Consider the following 15,109-nt stretch of genomic DNA (forward strand, 5'->3'; position numbering starts at 1 on the left):
CTGCCTGCCCTCGGTGGCCCCTTGGACTGCCAGTCTGCCCCTGCGTGCCCCTTGGACTGTCTCTTTGCCCCTTGTGCCCCCCTTGGACTGTCTGTTTGCCCTGTGTACCCTCTTTTGGTCTGCTAGCCCCCCTCCATCCCCTGGACGATTCTGTTTTTGTGTTTTTTTTTTGTTTTAGGATCATCTGGAATCCGATCCTTTGAGGGGGGATTCTGTTACGATTCCCTGTTGTCTGCCCCGCATTTCACATGTCACTGTCATGCACTACATGTCCCATAGTTCCCTGCCCTCATCACTGCCATCATTGTGTCATTGTTCACACCTGTTTATCGTTTGAAATCATCCTGTCCTTGTGTACATAAACCCTGTTTGCTTTCCACTCCTTGTCGTTTGTTGAATCTTCATGTTCCCACCGTTCCTATGTTTGTTGATGCCCGGATCCTGTTGTCTTGCCTGCCCTGCCTGTCTTGTCGTGTTCATCCAGTTTCTGTGTACCTTCGATGTTCTCCTGTCTTAGTTTTGTTTTGCCCTCGTGGTTTTTTCCTTTGTTCCTGTTTTCTCCATTGTCCAATAAAAACCGCACATAGATCCAAACTCCTTGTCTGCCTTCTGCATTCATAACACTCACCCTCATGCCATCCCAGATGTTTATAACTTTCTTACTTTTGCAGAACACAAACACATTTTTCAGAAGAATATTTCAGCTCTGTAGGTCCATACAATGCAAGTGAATGGTGACCAGACCTTTGAATCTCAAAAAAGCTGATAAAGGCAGTATAAAAGTAATCCACATGACTCCAGTGGTTTAATTAGTCTTCTGATGTGATCCAGTCGAGTTTGGGTGAGAACAGGAAAAAAAGTTTTTTTTCTCTGTTCATGTTGCCAATTGTAGTTTCTAATCATGATAATGATTTTTAGCTCGATGACACTTCCTAGTGCTTGACGCATGCACAGAGCAATAGATGGCATTAGGAAGTGCAATCGAACTTGAAGTCATGATCGCCAAGGAGGCTGCTGATGCCAATATTTATAATGAAAAAGGAGATATATTTTGGTCTGTTCTCACCCAAAACCGACTGGATTGCTTCAAAAGACATGAATTAAACCTTGGAGTCTTATGGATTAATTTTATGCTGCTTGTATGTGCTTAATGGAGCTTAAAAGTTTTAGTCACTATTCACTCGCATTGTATGGACCTACAGAGCTGAAATATTCTTCTAAAAATCTTCACTTTTGTTCTGCAGATAAAGGAAAGTCATACACATCTGGGATGGCATGAGTGTGAGTATTATTATAGAATTTAATTTTTTGGGGAAAACTATCCCTTCAGGAAAACTTTAGGTATAGTTCACCTAAAAATGAAAATTCTCTCATTAAATCTCAGGTGTGTATGACTTTCTTTCTTCACCAGAACACATTTGAGGGAAAATAGAAAAATATCTCAGCTCATAAAATTCTAATTTTATTACGATTCTTGGTAAGTCTCACTTTTATAGAAAAGAAAGATACAATGAAATAAAATGGTAACTGAGAATGTCAGTCCCTAATGTTCTGCCTTATATCTCCTTTTGTGTTCCAAAGAATAAAAATATCTAAGGTTCAGAACAACACGAGGGTGTGTATATGATGACAGCTATTTAATTTTATGGATGAGCTAACTCTTAAAATCTGTAAAATTGACACTATCTTTCAATTAGCCTGTAATTTGTTATTATACATCCATTTGTGAATGCAACAGTGTGAAGGCATTTTTCTATAATTTAATGTTAAGATTAATATACTGTAGAAAAAGATAACTTCAAAGCATTATGTATTTGTAAATGTATATTTTTTATATATAAACAATGAGTAACTGAATAAAGAATAAAGAATACATATATAGTCTGATTTATTCATTTTTAAGTAGGCTATGTGGGATTTTTAAAAACAAAAGTAAAAAATATGTTGATTGTGTAACATCATTTCACCCGACTAAAATCAACATCGTTTCAATGTAAGGTAAGAAAACAAATTAGATCAAATTTATGTTAGTTTTCAATGGCATGAACGATGTAGATTTGAGCGCACCCCCTGGGTATCTTACGCCTTATATGTAACATCGTAACAAAACTGTATTCCTTACAACAGAATCAACATTGTTTCGATGCCGTGAGAGACATCAATTCTACGTTGATTCTATGCCTGTTTTTTTTTTTTCTGAGTAGAATACAAATATTGGATGTAATATAACATGAGATGGATCTACTTTCTGTCAATATTTTAGTATTAAGTGTATATATAGTCTAATAAATAATAGAAAGTATTTTCCTTCTCTGCTATGAAACCTTCTCAAACCAGCTAAGACCAGAAAAACTGCTAGCGCTTGTTTTTTGGCAGGGTTAGTTCAGTCTGCCATCTTGAATGAAAAAAAAAAAATCCCACCTTGTCGCAACACATTATTCATGACAGATACATACAGTGTTGCCTCAATTTTGGCTAAAATGTGATATAGTTTTAAAAGCTGTAAAAGGTTTTAAAGGCTGTAATTGACAACCACAATTGTGAATAGCTCCAAAAACACATGGGTTACTTACATTGAATGATATTAGCATTCTGTTGCATATAAACATTCTGTTTGCATTAACAGAAAACAATAATGCCAGAGAATGTCTCTAAAAAACAAAAACTGAATTATTTATTTATATGTTATTTCTTAATATTAGCTAGATTTGAGCCACAGCTCAGATAGCAGGTACATTTTAAGCCACAACAGACTTATGCTGTGTTTATCTGTACTTGAACATATTTTTCTTTACTTCTTCAAGTTTAGCTGTGCTGGAAAGACTGCCTTCACCTGGAACCATGTTTGCAGTGAAGTTTGCAGCTCTGCAGCTTCCAGGTCTTTTTAATCTGGTTTGAAATTGATGATCCTTCAGTCCCTCTGAGAAGACAGATGCACTGCTACAGTGAAAAGCAGGGACAGTTTTATAACTTTTCCTATTACTGCTGTTGCATGACCATCTCTGGTTCCTTAGGTAAACTAGAAAGGACCACTATATCTAGTGTGCTGAAAGCATTGGCTGTCAAAATGCTCTAATTACTGTTTATGATGAAAGGGCATGTGTGCTGTTACACCAAAATGCGGATACTTGGCTAACACTTTCCCATGGCTCTCCACTACGATTAATTAGAGTGGAAACAGTAGAGAGAGAGCAGCAAGCGATGTGGCGCTTCTGAAAGTCACATGTATGCCCTTTGAAGTAAACTGCCTTTATCTTGGGAAAGAGTTCACACTAAGTCCCTGTGTTAATGAATGCCTCATTACCGGCTCCAAACCCCTAAACTGAATCGGACACAAAACTCTCAGATTCTTCAAGGAAACATTGGTTACTACACAAATTTGTATCCATATGTTTGTCCTTGGATGGTTTAAACTTTGAAAAGGAACATTTGAGATATAATGAACAGAAACAGATTCTCAAAATGACTATAAAAACACTTTTTGCTGATTCTGGATGACCAAGAAATTTTTGCAGGCTAAGCAATGAAGTTAACCAGGTGGGGCCACCAGCCAACAAGTAGCCAAAACACCAAATATGCTGGAGACCAGGGCTGGATCATACAATGGGCCAGTGCCATTGGGCCTCAGATTGCTGGACTTTAAATCTTCATAAGCCAGTGACTGTAAAAGGAAGTTGAACACCAGGACCACTGTGCATAAAGTGCATGACACTAGGGACCCCTCAGCGCATGCTCAACAAGCGGAACCGTTCAATCTTAAAGGGTCATGAAACCCTGAAATACATTTTATGTACATGTTGCGCATCATTAAAAACAATGATATCACTAGTTATGTACTGTATATAAACAAGAGAAAAAGTGTTATTTTAATGTTTTTGTAGCCATTTTGTTCTTCCGGTTTAAAAGACAAAGTTGAAGCAACATCACAAGAAATTAGGTATATGCATAAACTCATGAGTTATGACTGGTAGATTAGTACACATGTACGTCCGTACATCCTGAGTGATTCTCCACATGAAAAGGAATTCTTCCATCCAATCACAGAGCTGCCTCATGGATGAGCTCACTAACCAGTGGAGAATTAAAAATACACACGGATGTAACACAGTTTCTGGGCCTGTGCAAGTTCAAAACAGTGCTTGCTGAGCATACTGTATATGAGAGGGGCTCTGAGATGAGGTCACATTACAGCAATGTACCACAATACGATGCCACAACATGCAATAAAAGGTATCTTTTCCATGTTAATCAGAGTTTTTGTCCTTTCCAGCCATGACACAGCAGGTAGCTTAGTCAACAAATGGGTCTAAAATTATTCTTATTACAGTATATTAAAAATGGAATCACACTAGCCGGTTAATGACAACATGATTTTGGCTGAGAGTAGAGGTCTCACTCTCTTCAGCTGAAGCTCTGTCAAACACACGCAACTGTTCAGAATGGCAACGTAGGTCACGTGATTTACTGGTACTAAAGAAGTATTGCGATACCAAAACAATTAAAATGGTATGATATCATATTGGTGCAAATTTCGGTAACATATTACAGTATGCTGTCATTAGCTAAATTCTATATACATATTTATTTATTTACTTGATTAAAGATGTATGTATCAATTTAATGAAACTAAATTGTATAATAACATTTAATTTAAACATGGAATCCAGAAAAATTCAAATGGAAAACGTCTAGGTTACGGATGTAACCTCCGCTCCCTGATGGAGGGAACGAGATGTTGTGTCGAAGAAGCGACACTAGGGGTCTCTCTTGAGCGCCGAATATACCTCTGATCTATGAAAAAAGGCCAATGAGAAGTTGTCAGACATCATTTGCATGTCCCGCCCCCAGACATATGGGTATAAAGGTGGGGAAATATGTCTGTTTCATTTAGGATTTGGTCCGGCTACAACAGTGGCTTGGCTCAGCGACGTGGCTGGGAGGACAGCGACCCAAGGCGTCCAACGTGTACTGCTAACACAGGAGCGGACAGGTTCTTGCCAAAATGACCAGCTGTATCAGACTGCACGTACCCTTCCCCCAATGCCCCATAAAGTCATCGGAATCCTTATAGTTACCCTAGACAGGGGAACAAGGGACGCTTGCCAACCTGGGAATGGGCCGAGCCTAGCCGGGCCTCTTTTCTCTCTATGTTTCTCGCATAGCGTCAACGGCAGGGGGTGTTAACCAGTTTCCTATTCTTTCAGGGGGAAAAGACCCTGCGGAGACCACACCTGCCCAGAGAGGGGGCGGTAAGAGTGGTGACATACACCACATGGCTTTTAGGTCACATGTGGGAAGTGGCGTGGTGGTAGATCCTGCCTCTTTGGAGGGAGGAGTTGCTACAGACACGGCGACCGGGGGACAGTGGGAACTGCCCAAGGGAGACGCGGGTCTGATTGTAAGGGGACCGTACTGCGGAAAATACACACAGGGCCGCTGCCAGGGGTGGAGGAGTTCTCTACCAGCCGCTGAAACGCGGCGGGGTTTAAGACCGCCGACCGCGGGCGGGGAGGGGCTCACTGCCGACCGCCTGGAGCGGGAGAACCACTGCCAGGGGCGGGGAGACCCCTCCTGTTCCCCGAGAACGCTGTGGGGCGTTCCATCCGCCAGGGGCTGGAGGTCTGCCTCAGATCCGCCCGGAGAGGCACGGCTGTTGTCCGATAGAGGGTGGAGGAGTGGCCGAGGAACAAGCTACAGAGTATCGGAGAACTGGCGAGTAAGTTTTTTTTTCCATCTCTCTCTCCTCTCTCTCTCTCACTGCCGATCTGCGTTGGCCTCTCTTTTAAGTTTGACATTGTTTTTTGGGGGGGGGGGGTACTACACTGTTACAGGAAGTACCCCCCCAGTGTAATAATTTCTGTTTCCCTCCCCTTGTCCCCTCCCTCGTCCAGGTAGACGGGGATGACCTGCCAGCAGATGGGGCTTACTGCACGCCCTCCCCCAGGGAAAGAGGGGGGGGATGTACGTCATGCTGGGGGCTCCCCTGCCTGAGAGAACGAGGGAGGAATGTGGCAGGGCAGAGGGCGGGGCCGGGTCGTGATCCTACACACCCTGTCCCGTATTAGGCTAATCAAGCCTCCCGAGAGGGATAAAGGTCGACTGCGGGAGAGAGAGATCGTTTACGGACATGTCCGTCATGTGTGTGTTTGTCTTTTGTTTTAAGTTTATCATTAAAACTATTATTTATATTATCAAGCTTGTTCTCGCCTCCTCCATTCCATTGATCTCTTTACATGTGCATTTTAACGTTTATGGATTGGGCCCATTTACCTCTCCACTGTAAGTACCTCAAATCGAAATCAACTCAAGATGGCGCCACAGACGGCCGCCTCTGTGTGTGTGTGCGCATTGTTTTGTTTTGTGTTTCAACTCTGTTTTTTGCGTCGGTACCGGGAACTCTTTCCCCAGAGATGAGCTCATGAACATTAGGGGTACAACTCCAGAGCACTTATTTCCTACTTCTCTTCTCCCTACACTGGAAATTTTGGACATTCTGGTCAAAGGTGCGCTCACCATTGCTCATGCAGTGAAACGCCTAAGGAGAGGGAAACGGGCTGGTGCGCTTGTGCGTCTTCGCCAGCGAGGATTACGCACACCGTTACCGGGAATATTTCTCTCTAACGTGTGTTCACTGCCCAACAAACTGGAAGAATTACAACTGCTGTTGGGGAAAAACAGGGACTTTTCTTCATCTACTGTTTTGTGCTTCACGGAGACGTGGCTTTGTGGATTAATACCGGACTCTGCGCTGCAGCTGGCAGGCTTCCAAATTTACAGAGCGGACAGAGACACGGAACTTTCCGGCAAAACTAAAGGTGGAGGAATCTGTTTTTACATCAACAGCGGTTGGTGCAACGATGTGACAGTGATCCAGCAGCACTGTTCTCCTGACCTGGAATCTTTCATCATAAACTGTAAGCCTTTTTATTCACCCCGTGAGTTTGTTTCATTCTGGTCGGTGTTTACATCCCACCGCGGGCCAACGTGCAGGTCGCACAGCGCATGCTCGCCGACCAGATACTGTGTGTGGAGCAGACCAACCCGGACTCTTTATTTATTGTCCTTGGTGACTTTAACAAAGGAAACCTCACTCATGAACTCCCTAAATTCAGACAGTTTATTAAATGCCCGACCAGAGAGGAGAACATTCTGGATCACTGTTACACCACAGTCATGAATGCTTATCATGCTGTCCCCCGTGCTGCACTGGGAAACTCTGACCACGTCATGGTCCACCTGATTCCTGCATACAGGCAGAAACTAAAGCTCTGCAAACCTGTAGTAAGGACATCAAGGAAGTGGACCAGTGAGGCTGTGGAGGATCTCCAGACATGTTTTGACATCACTAACTGGGATGTGTTCAGGACTGCTACAAACAGTCTAGATGAGTACACAGAGGCTGTGACATCATATATCAGCTTCTGCGAGGACTGCTGTATTCCATCACGCACCAGGGTGAGTTACAACAATGACAAACCCTGGTTTACAGCCAAACTCAGAAGGTAAAGGTTTGATAAGGAAGAGGCCTTCAGGAGTAGGGACAAAGACAGATTTAAAGAGGCGAAGTACAAGTTTAGCAAGGTGGTGAAAGAGGCTAAACGACGGTACTCTGAGAAGCTCCAACACCAGCTCTCAGCCAATGACTCTGCATTTGTCTGGAAAGAGCTTAGGCAGATCACCAACTACAAGCCTAAAGCCCCCCAGGCCATTAACGACCGACGCCTAGCCAACGACCTGAACGAGTTTTACTGTTGCTTTGAAAGACAAAGGGACAGTCCTGAAACCATCCCTCACGACACCTCCCAACAGCTCCAACCACAGTGCATCACCTCCACCTTAGCAGGGGCCTGGGCACCCCCACCAATGTCCACCTTAAAGGTATCCCCCTCCACCCCCCCACCAACCTCAGTGATGACTCTTTCCATCCATGAGAAGGACGTCAACAAACTCTTCAGGAGACAGAACCCCGGAAAGATGCTGGACCGGCCTCTGTCTCCCCATCCAGCTTGAAGCACTGCACTGATCAGCTGTCTCCAGTGTTCACAGAAATTTTCAACACCTCACTGGAGACATGTCATGTGCCAGCCTGCTTCAAGTCTTCAACTATCATCCCTGTTCCCAAGAAGTCAAGGACCACAGGACTTAACGACTTCAGACCCGTCGCCCTGACCTCTGTGGTGATGAAGTCCTTTGAGTGCCTTGTGCTTTCTCACCTCAAAAACATCACGACCCCCTCCTAGACCCCCTGCAGTTTGCATACAGAGCCAACAGGTCTGTAGATGATGCAGTCAACTTGGCCCTCCACTACATCCTCCAGCACCTGGACACCGCAGGAACCTACGCCAGGATCCTGTTTGTGGATTTCAGCTCTGCCTTTAACACCATTATCCCGGCTCTGCTCCAGGAGAAGCTCTCCCAGCTAAGTGTGCCTGACTCCACCTGCAGGTGGATCACTGACTTCCTGTCTGACAGGAAGCAGCATGTGAGGCTGGGGAAACACGTCTCTGACTCACAGACCATTAGCACTGGATCCCCCCCAGGGCTGCTTTCTTTCTCCTCTGCTCTTCTCCCTGTACACTAACAGTTGCACCTCCAATCACCAGTCTGTCAAACTTCTGAAGTTTGCGGATGACACCTCCCTCATCGGACTCATCTCTGATGGTGACGAGTCCGCCTACAGGTGGGAGGTTGACCACCTGGTGACCTGGTGCAACCAAAACAACCTTGAGCTCAATGCTCTAAAGACAGTGGAGATGGTTGTGGACTTCAGGAAGAACTCAGCCTCACCTGCACCTGCCCCCATCACCCTCTGCGACTCCACAATTGACACTGTGGAGTCTTTCCGCTTCCTGGGAACTATCATCTACCAGGACCTCAAGTGGGAGCTGAACATCAGCGCCCTCATCAAGAAAGCACAACAGAGGATGTACTTCCTGCGGCAGCTGCAGAAATTCAACCTGCCAAAGTCAATGATGGTGCACTTCTACACAGCCATCATCGAGTCCATCCTCACATCCTCCATCACTATCTGGTACGCTGCTACTACAGCCAAGGACAAGGGCAGAGTGCAGCGTGTCATCCGGTCTGCAGAGAAGGTGATTGGCTGCAATCTGCCGCCGCTCCATGACCTGTACGCCTCTAGGACCCTGAAGTGTGCTGGAAAGATTGTGGCTGATCTCTCCCACCCTGGCCACAATCTCTTTGAATCACTCCCCTCTGGCAGAAGGCTGAGGTCCATCAGGACAAAAACCTCACGCCACAAGAACAGTTTCTTCCCATCCGCCACCTGCCTTATCAACAAGGCCCGGTACCCACCCTGACACTCTCCACACTCCACCTCTGGCTCTACATTCCACTGCACTACTCTGCTCTCTTTTATTTTATACTTACTTTGAATTGATACTGCGTGGACATATTTATATTTATATTTATGTTGCTTATATTTTAATTCTTGTTTCATTTAGAGATTGTGTGACACGCACCTACAACACCAAAACAAATTCCTTGTATGCGTAAAAAACTTACTTGGCAATAAAGCTTTTTTCTGATTCTGACTCTTTTTTTCAAAGAAAGGGAGGGACAAGCTGAAACAAAGTTTTGTGGTAATCAACATTATGTCAAAAATGCTGTCAATTGAGTTTAATTTGTATTAAACCTGGAATATTGCTTTAAGAAAAAAAAGAAAAACTAAAAGGAAAAAAATCTGTTACCACAGCTGCTATGGGGGTTTATAATACAGCTGCTAAGTGAGTTACAGTAAATTTGTCATCTTTCTCTCTCTTGAATGCTGTACTCCTCCACTCTCTATCTTTTTCCTCATTTGGAAAGTTGTGATAACATAACATAACAGTGTTAAGTTTTTTTATTTTGCTGTTGAAGTAAATGGCAAAGCAAAAATAATATTTGCTGTGGTCTCCCAATCACTTTCATAGAAGAGTTACGGGGCGGCTGTGGCTCAGTTGGCAGAGCGGGTCGGCTACTAATCGCAGGGTTGGTGGTTCAATTCAGGCTAGCGCCTTGCATGGCAGCTCTGCCACCATTGGTTTGTGAATGTGTGTATGGATGGGTGATTGGGACACAGTGTAAAGCGCTTTGGCAACCTCTAAGTTTAAAAAAGCACTATATATGTACAGACCATTTACCCTGCTAGAGTTTACTTCCATATTCCAAACCCAGAAATGGGGAGATTGTCATGTAACAATGTCAGAGCTCATGGTAGGTCCGGAAAAGGTTAAATGTTATCGCAAAACAAAACAAAAAAAACAGTTTCTCTATGGAGAAAATAAATAGGATTTTAACAACCCTATTTTAATATTGTTTTGTTTTGGATCTGTACTCTGCAATGCAACACACAGTAACTACACATTTTGTCAAAATTGAGCTATGACTGAAATCGAGCCTCTTAGACTATGGTCTGTCCTGTTATAGGTTTGTCTCAACTATGCTCAGATTCAGAGAAAATGGAGTTTGAAATTTGTAGCAACTACAAAATTCATACTAAAACAAGAACATTTTAAGTCATTTTTCTCAGTTTCAGTGTTGCCATTGCCTTTGTAAACAGTACTGTCATGATCTGCCATGTCATTCACCTTATAGTGTGGAATATTGCAGAGAGGATGAGTTCATTGTGCACTGCAATGGCCATGTAGCGTGGCTCATGGAAGGCAGAAGGTACGGTCCTCACCGTGTAACACAGATACACCCCCCACAGCAGGAAGAGGAATTCAGCTGTTTGAGAGAGGTGGTAAAGAGTTAACACACAACTGAGCAGCACCTCTGGTCCACAGGTCTATCCAAGAATAATGTGCTTTTCAAAACCTTTCTGTTACAAACCAATATAGCAGTAAATTGAAAAGGCCAGCACGATAAAGGAAAAAGACATTCAATAAATGCAATAAAAGCCATCTAGATTGCCTGTATTCTCTGGACACTGCTTGACAGACAATTGCAAATGAAGCTATGGAAGCTAGTCCAGAATTGTATAGATCCAAATCCCCTATTGGCACTTCCTATACAATGTCAGACAGTCAGCAGGCCTGACAGCAATAAACATCTGTTCCCCCAGCGAAAATCTGTCATCATCATTGTGACGTTTACCGGTCCTGGTGTTGGAGTGGTCACATTCCAATCTGTCATGCTGGAGTGTAAGACATCAAGATACAAATGTGTGCTGCTGGCTTCTATTCACAATAGCACTGCTGATATATTCTTTGACCTCTGCTATGTGTCCGCTATTAGTGCCAGGATAGCCTTGATGTATCACTTTCTTGAATTACTAAATACAATATAATGGGTAATACAGGGTTTTCTAACCAGGGTTTGCAAACCCCTATCGCAAGCTCTTATGACATATAATCACATGCAAGAGATCAATTGTAGTATTCCATTTATGCTAGTAAATATGCTAATTCTTGAGATCAGCAATTAAATGACTACTAGTAAAACTGCTCATTGTTCATATCAGTTATTACATTTGCAATAGTACAAAAATGAAAATGAATTGATTCCTTTATTGTTTTTAAGTGGCACTTCTAGTCCTTCATTTTATCCAGGCTGTTTAATTTCATTAATGGACACATCTACAGTCATTTACACAACTGGTACTCATTATGATGCCATACAGTGATAAAGAAAGCTCTCATGTAACACAGGTCCACTCACCCACAGCTATCATGTAATCCCAGCGGTCCAGCAGACACATGCTGAACTGCAGGCCGTCTGTGGTGAAGCCCACACTGATGAGAGCGACATGTCTGTTTGGGTTCTGACAAACAGCGGAGGTCCAGGCGACTGCGAACCACAACACAATGAGCAGGATGACACACAGCAGATGCAGAACTCTCCAGCTCGTCATGTAGGGGATCCGTTGAGCTGTGCGTGACAGGAACACTTTCAGAACCCTGGAGAACAGAGACAACACCTTCATACTGAATCTGAAACTGAAATGTGCTAGTACAAAATTTAGCACTGTCCAGTCACATTAGTTTTAAAAATAAATAAATAAGCATTAGAGTCACAACTCTCTCTCTCTCTCTCTCTCTCTCTCTCTCTCTCTCTCTGTGTTTAACTTGTTCAACCTCATAGCTCTTTATTCTCTACCCAATTATACAACAATGCCATAATGTTAACTTGATCTGTTAATTAAATGTTTAGTAAAAAATAATATTAATTATTAACTACTAAATAAAAAACATAGAACATACAGAAGATTTAGCAGCGATTTAATGCTCATTACAAAAAAGGAAAAATCTCTAAAACATTTAAGTACATTATTTTGGTCCTTTCTACAGGAAATAATCAATTTCATTTTCTCAATTTGTGCACAACTTATAGTGCATTCACCAATTCATTGAGTGAAACCCTCTTACCAAAGTTAGTTCTAAGAAAAATATTATAATATTTATATCTAAAAAATACAATCAAAATGGTGGTTTTAAACATTATTTTAACATTTAAACAAATGTAAACATAGCAAAATAGATAAATGTATTAATTCAAATGAAAATGTATTAATGTGGGTGAGGCCTAAATAATTAGCACAAAACTAGACTAAGAAGTGGACCAATAATGACAAGGGAACAAGGGTTATAGTCATAACCCGAGACGTTCCCTTCCGAGGGAACTCGCACTGCGTCGTTGAAAACGACTCTTTGGGGAACGAATGCCCACTAGGCCACGCACCGAAAAAAGGCCTGCCCTAGGGTGAAACTGAACTCAGGCACTCAGCTAGGGCGAGAGCACACGTCGCCAGGCGTACTAGGGAGGTGCAGACTGTAAACCTGATGAAAGTGTGCGGGGTAGCCCAACCGGCTGCCTCACAGATCTCCTGGAGGGGTACTCCCGATAAGAGAGCCCTAGAGGACGCCATGCCTCTAGTTGAATGAGCTCTCACGGCCAAAGGTGAAGGCAAATTATGCACCTTGTAGGCCGAGATAATAGCCTGAACAATCCAATTACTAATGGTTTGTTTCGAGGCAGGAGCCCCTTCTTAGGTGACCCAAAACACACTAACAGTCGGTCCGACCTCCTCCAAGAAGAGGACCTCTCGAGGTAAACACTCAAAGCTCTGACAGGGCAGAGCAAATGGAGCCTCTCTTCTTCTGCCGACACATGAGGTGGAGGATGAAAAGCCTGCAGGACCGTGGGCCGTGCCGTGTTAGAGCGGCACCTTAGGCACATAGCCAGGTCTCGGGTGTAAAATGGCTTTAACTCCGCCAGGGGCAAACTCCAAGCAAGCTGGCGTCACTGCCAGGGCTTGAAGATCACCCACCCTCTTTAGAGAGGTAATAGCTAAGAGAAAAGCCATCTTGAACGTCAGGTCCTTGGGCTGAAGCCGACTGAAGGGGTTCGAAGGGGCCAGGGATAACCCTTCGAGAACCACCGCCAGGTCCCAGGCAGGAACCCTGGACCTGGTTGTCGGTCTCATCCTCCATGTACCACGGAGAAAGCGAATGACCAGCTGGTGCCTCCCCAGAGGCCCATCACTCAGTGGTGCATGGAACGCCGAAATGGCAGCCACGTACACCTTGAGTGTGGAAGGGAGAGACCAGCAGAAAGCGATCTTGAAGAAACTCCAGAACTGAAGCCACCGGGCAGTTAACTGGATCTACTTCATGTTCTCTACACCAAGTGGAGAACACATTCCACTTGAGGCCATATAATCTCCTAGTAGGCGGAGCCCTAGAGCTAAGTATGGTTTCAACCACCCCGCTGATAGACCAGCATTTAGGTACTGAACCCCTCAGGGGCCAGACCCACAGTTTCCACAGCTCTGGGCGAGGGTGGAAGACTGTGCCCCCGCCTGAGACAACAGATCCCTCCTCAGAGGAATCTGCCATGGCGAGCTATCAGGAGTGAAATTATGTCTGAGAACCATACTCGGGCCGGCCACATGGGGGCAACCAGAAGTAGACTGATGCCCTCTTGGCGGACCCTTTCCAGGACTCCCGGGAGCAGAGCGATCGGGGAAATGCGTACAGGCGAAGCCTCGGCCAAGCCTGTACCATGGCGTCCAACCCCAGTGGGGCTGGATGTGAGAGGGAGAACCAAAGTGGACAGTGGGATGTCTCTCGAGACACGAACAGATCCACTTCTGATGGTCCAAATTTGTCCCATATCAACTTCACCACCTCTGGATGAAGTCTCCATTCCCCGGCCTCAGCCCCTGCCTCGACAGGATGTCTGCTCCCTGATTCTGAACCCCGGAATATACATTGCTCTGATAGACAGTATTTTCCCTTGGGACCAAAGAATTATCTGATGCGCCAGTCTGCACAGAGGGCGATCTGAGTCCTCCTTGTCAGTTCAGATAAGCTACCACTGATGTATTGTCCGAGCGTACTAGGACATAGTAACCCTTGATGTCTGGAAGGAAGCTCCTCAGAGCCCTGAACACAGCCAACATCTCTAGACAGTTTATGTGCCAAGAATGATGATAGTCCTGCCACAGACCCCTGGCAAAGCGGCCGTCCATGACAGCGCCCCAGCCAGTGAGGGAGGCGTCTGTCGAAACGGTTTTCCGCGACATGGCGCTCCCAACACTGGCCCTTGGGACAGGAACCAAGGTTTCTTCCATATTAGCAGAGAACGAAGGCACCTGCGCGTTACTCTGATTATCACGAAATGGATTCCAGCTGGGGAAAACCCCTTGGCTTTCAGCCACCACTGGAGGGGCCTCATGTGTAGAAGGCCCAACGGTACAATGTTGGATGCTGCTGCCATGAGGCCCAGCAGTCTTTGAAATTGCTTTACAGTGATGGCCTGGCCTAGCTTTAACCCGGACACCATCGCCATAAGGGACTCGATACGTGCAGGAGACATGCGTGCCTGCATCGTAACAGAGTTCCACACAACGCCAGAAACGTTGTGCACTGGGATGGTTGTAACACACTCTTTTTGTGTTGAGTCTCAACCCCAAACTTCGAATGTGGCCAAGAACGACATCTCGATGCCGAACCGCCATTTCTCGAGACTGGGCCAGAATGAGCCAGTCGTCGATATAATTCAGTATCACGGATGCCCTGAAGTCTCAGTGGAGCAAGAGCTGCATCCATACATTTGGTGAATGTGCGGGGAGATAGTGCTAGGCGAGCGGAAGAACCCGATATTG

The 15,109-nt window shown here is 44.7% G+C and overlaps 1 protein-coding gene across 1 annotated transcript in view; it reads right to left on the reverse strand.

Moving 5' to 3' along the window:
• LOC127634790 (probable G-protein coupled receptor 158) overlaps positions 1-15,109 on the reverse strand; it is a 222,415-nt gene that overhangs the window by 23,022 nt on the left and 184,284 nt on the right. Inside the window, exons 7-8 of the mRNA XM_052114473.1 lie at positions 11,662-11,900; positions 10,590-10,728 (exon numbers count right to left, since the gene is read on the reverse strand). Coding sequence (XP_051970433.1) covers positions 10,590-10,728; positions 11,662-11,900 — 378 coding nt within the window. The remainder of the gene's footprint in view (positions 1-10,589; positions 10,729-11,661; positions 11,901-15,109) is intronic.

Source organism: Xyrauchen texanus, chromosome 42 (genome assembly GCF_025860055.1).
Source record: "Xyrauchen texanus isolate HMW12.3.18 chromosome 42, RBS_HiC_50CHRs, whole genome shotgun sequence".
Classification (NCBI taxonomy): domain Eukaryota; kingdom Metazoa; phylum Chordata; class Actinopteri; order Cypriniformes; family Catostomidae; genus Xyrauchen; species Xyrauchen texanus.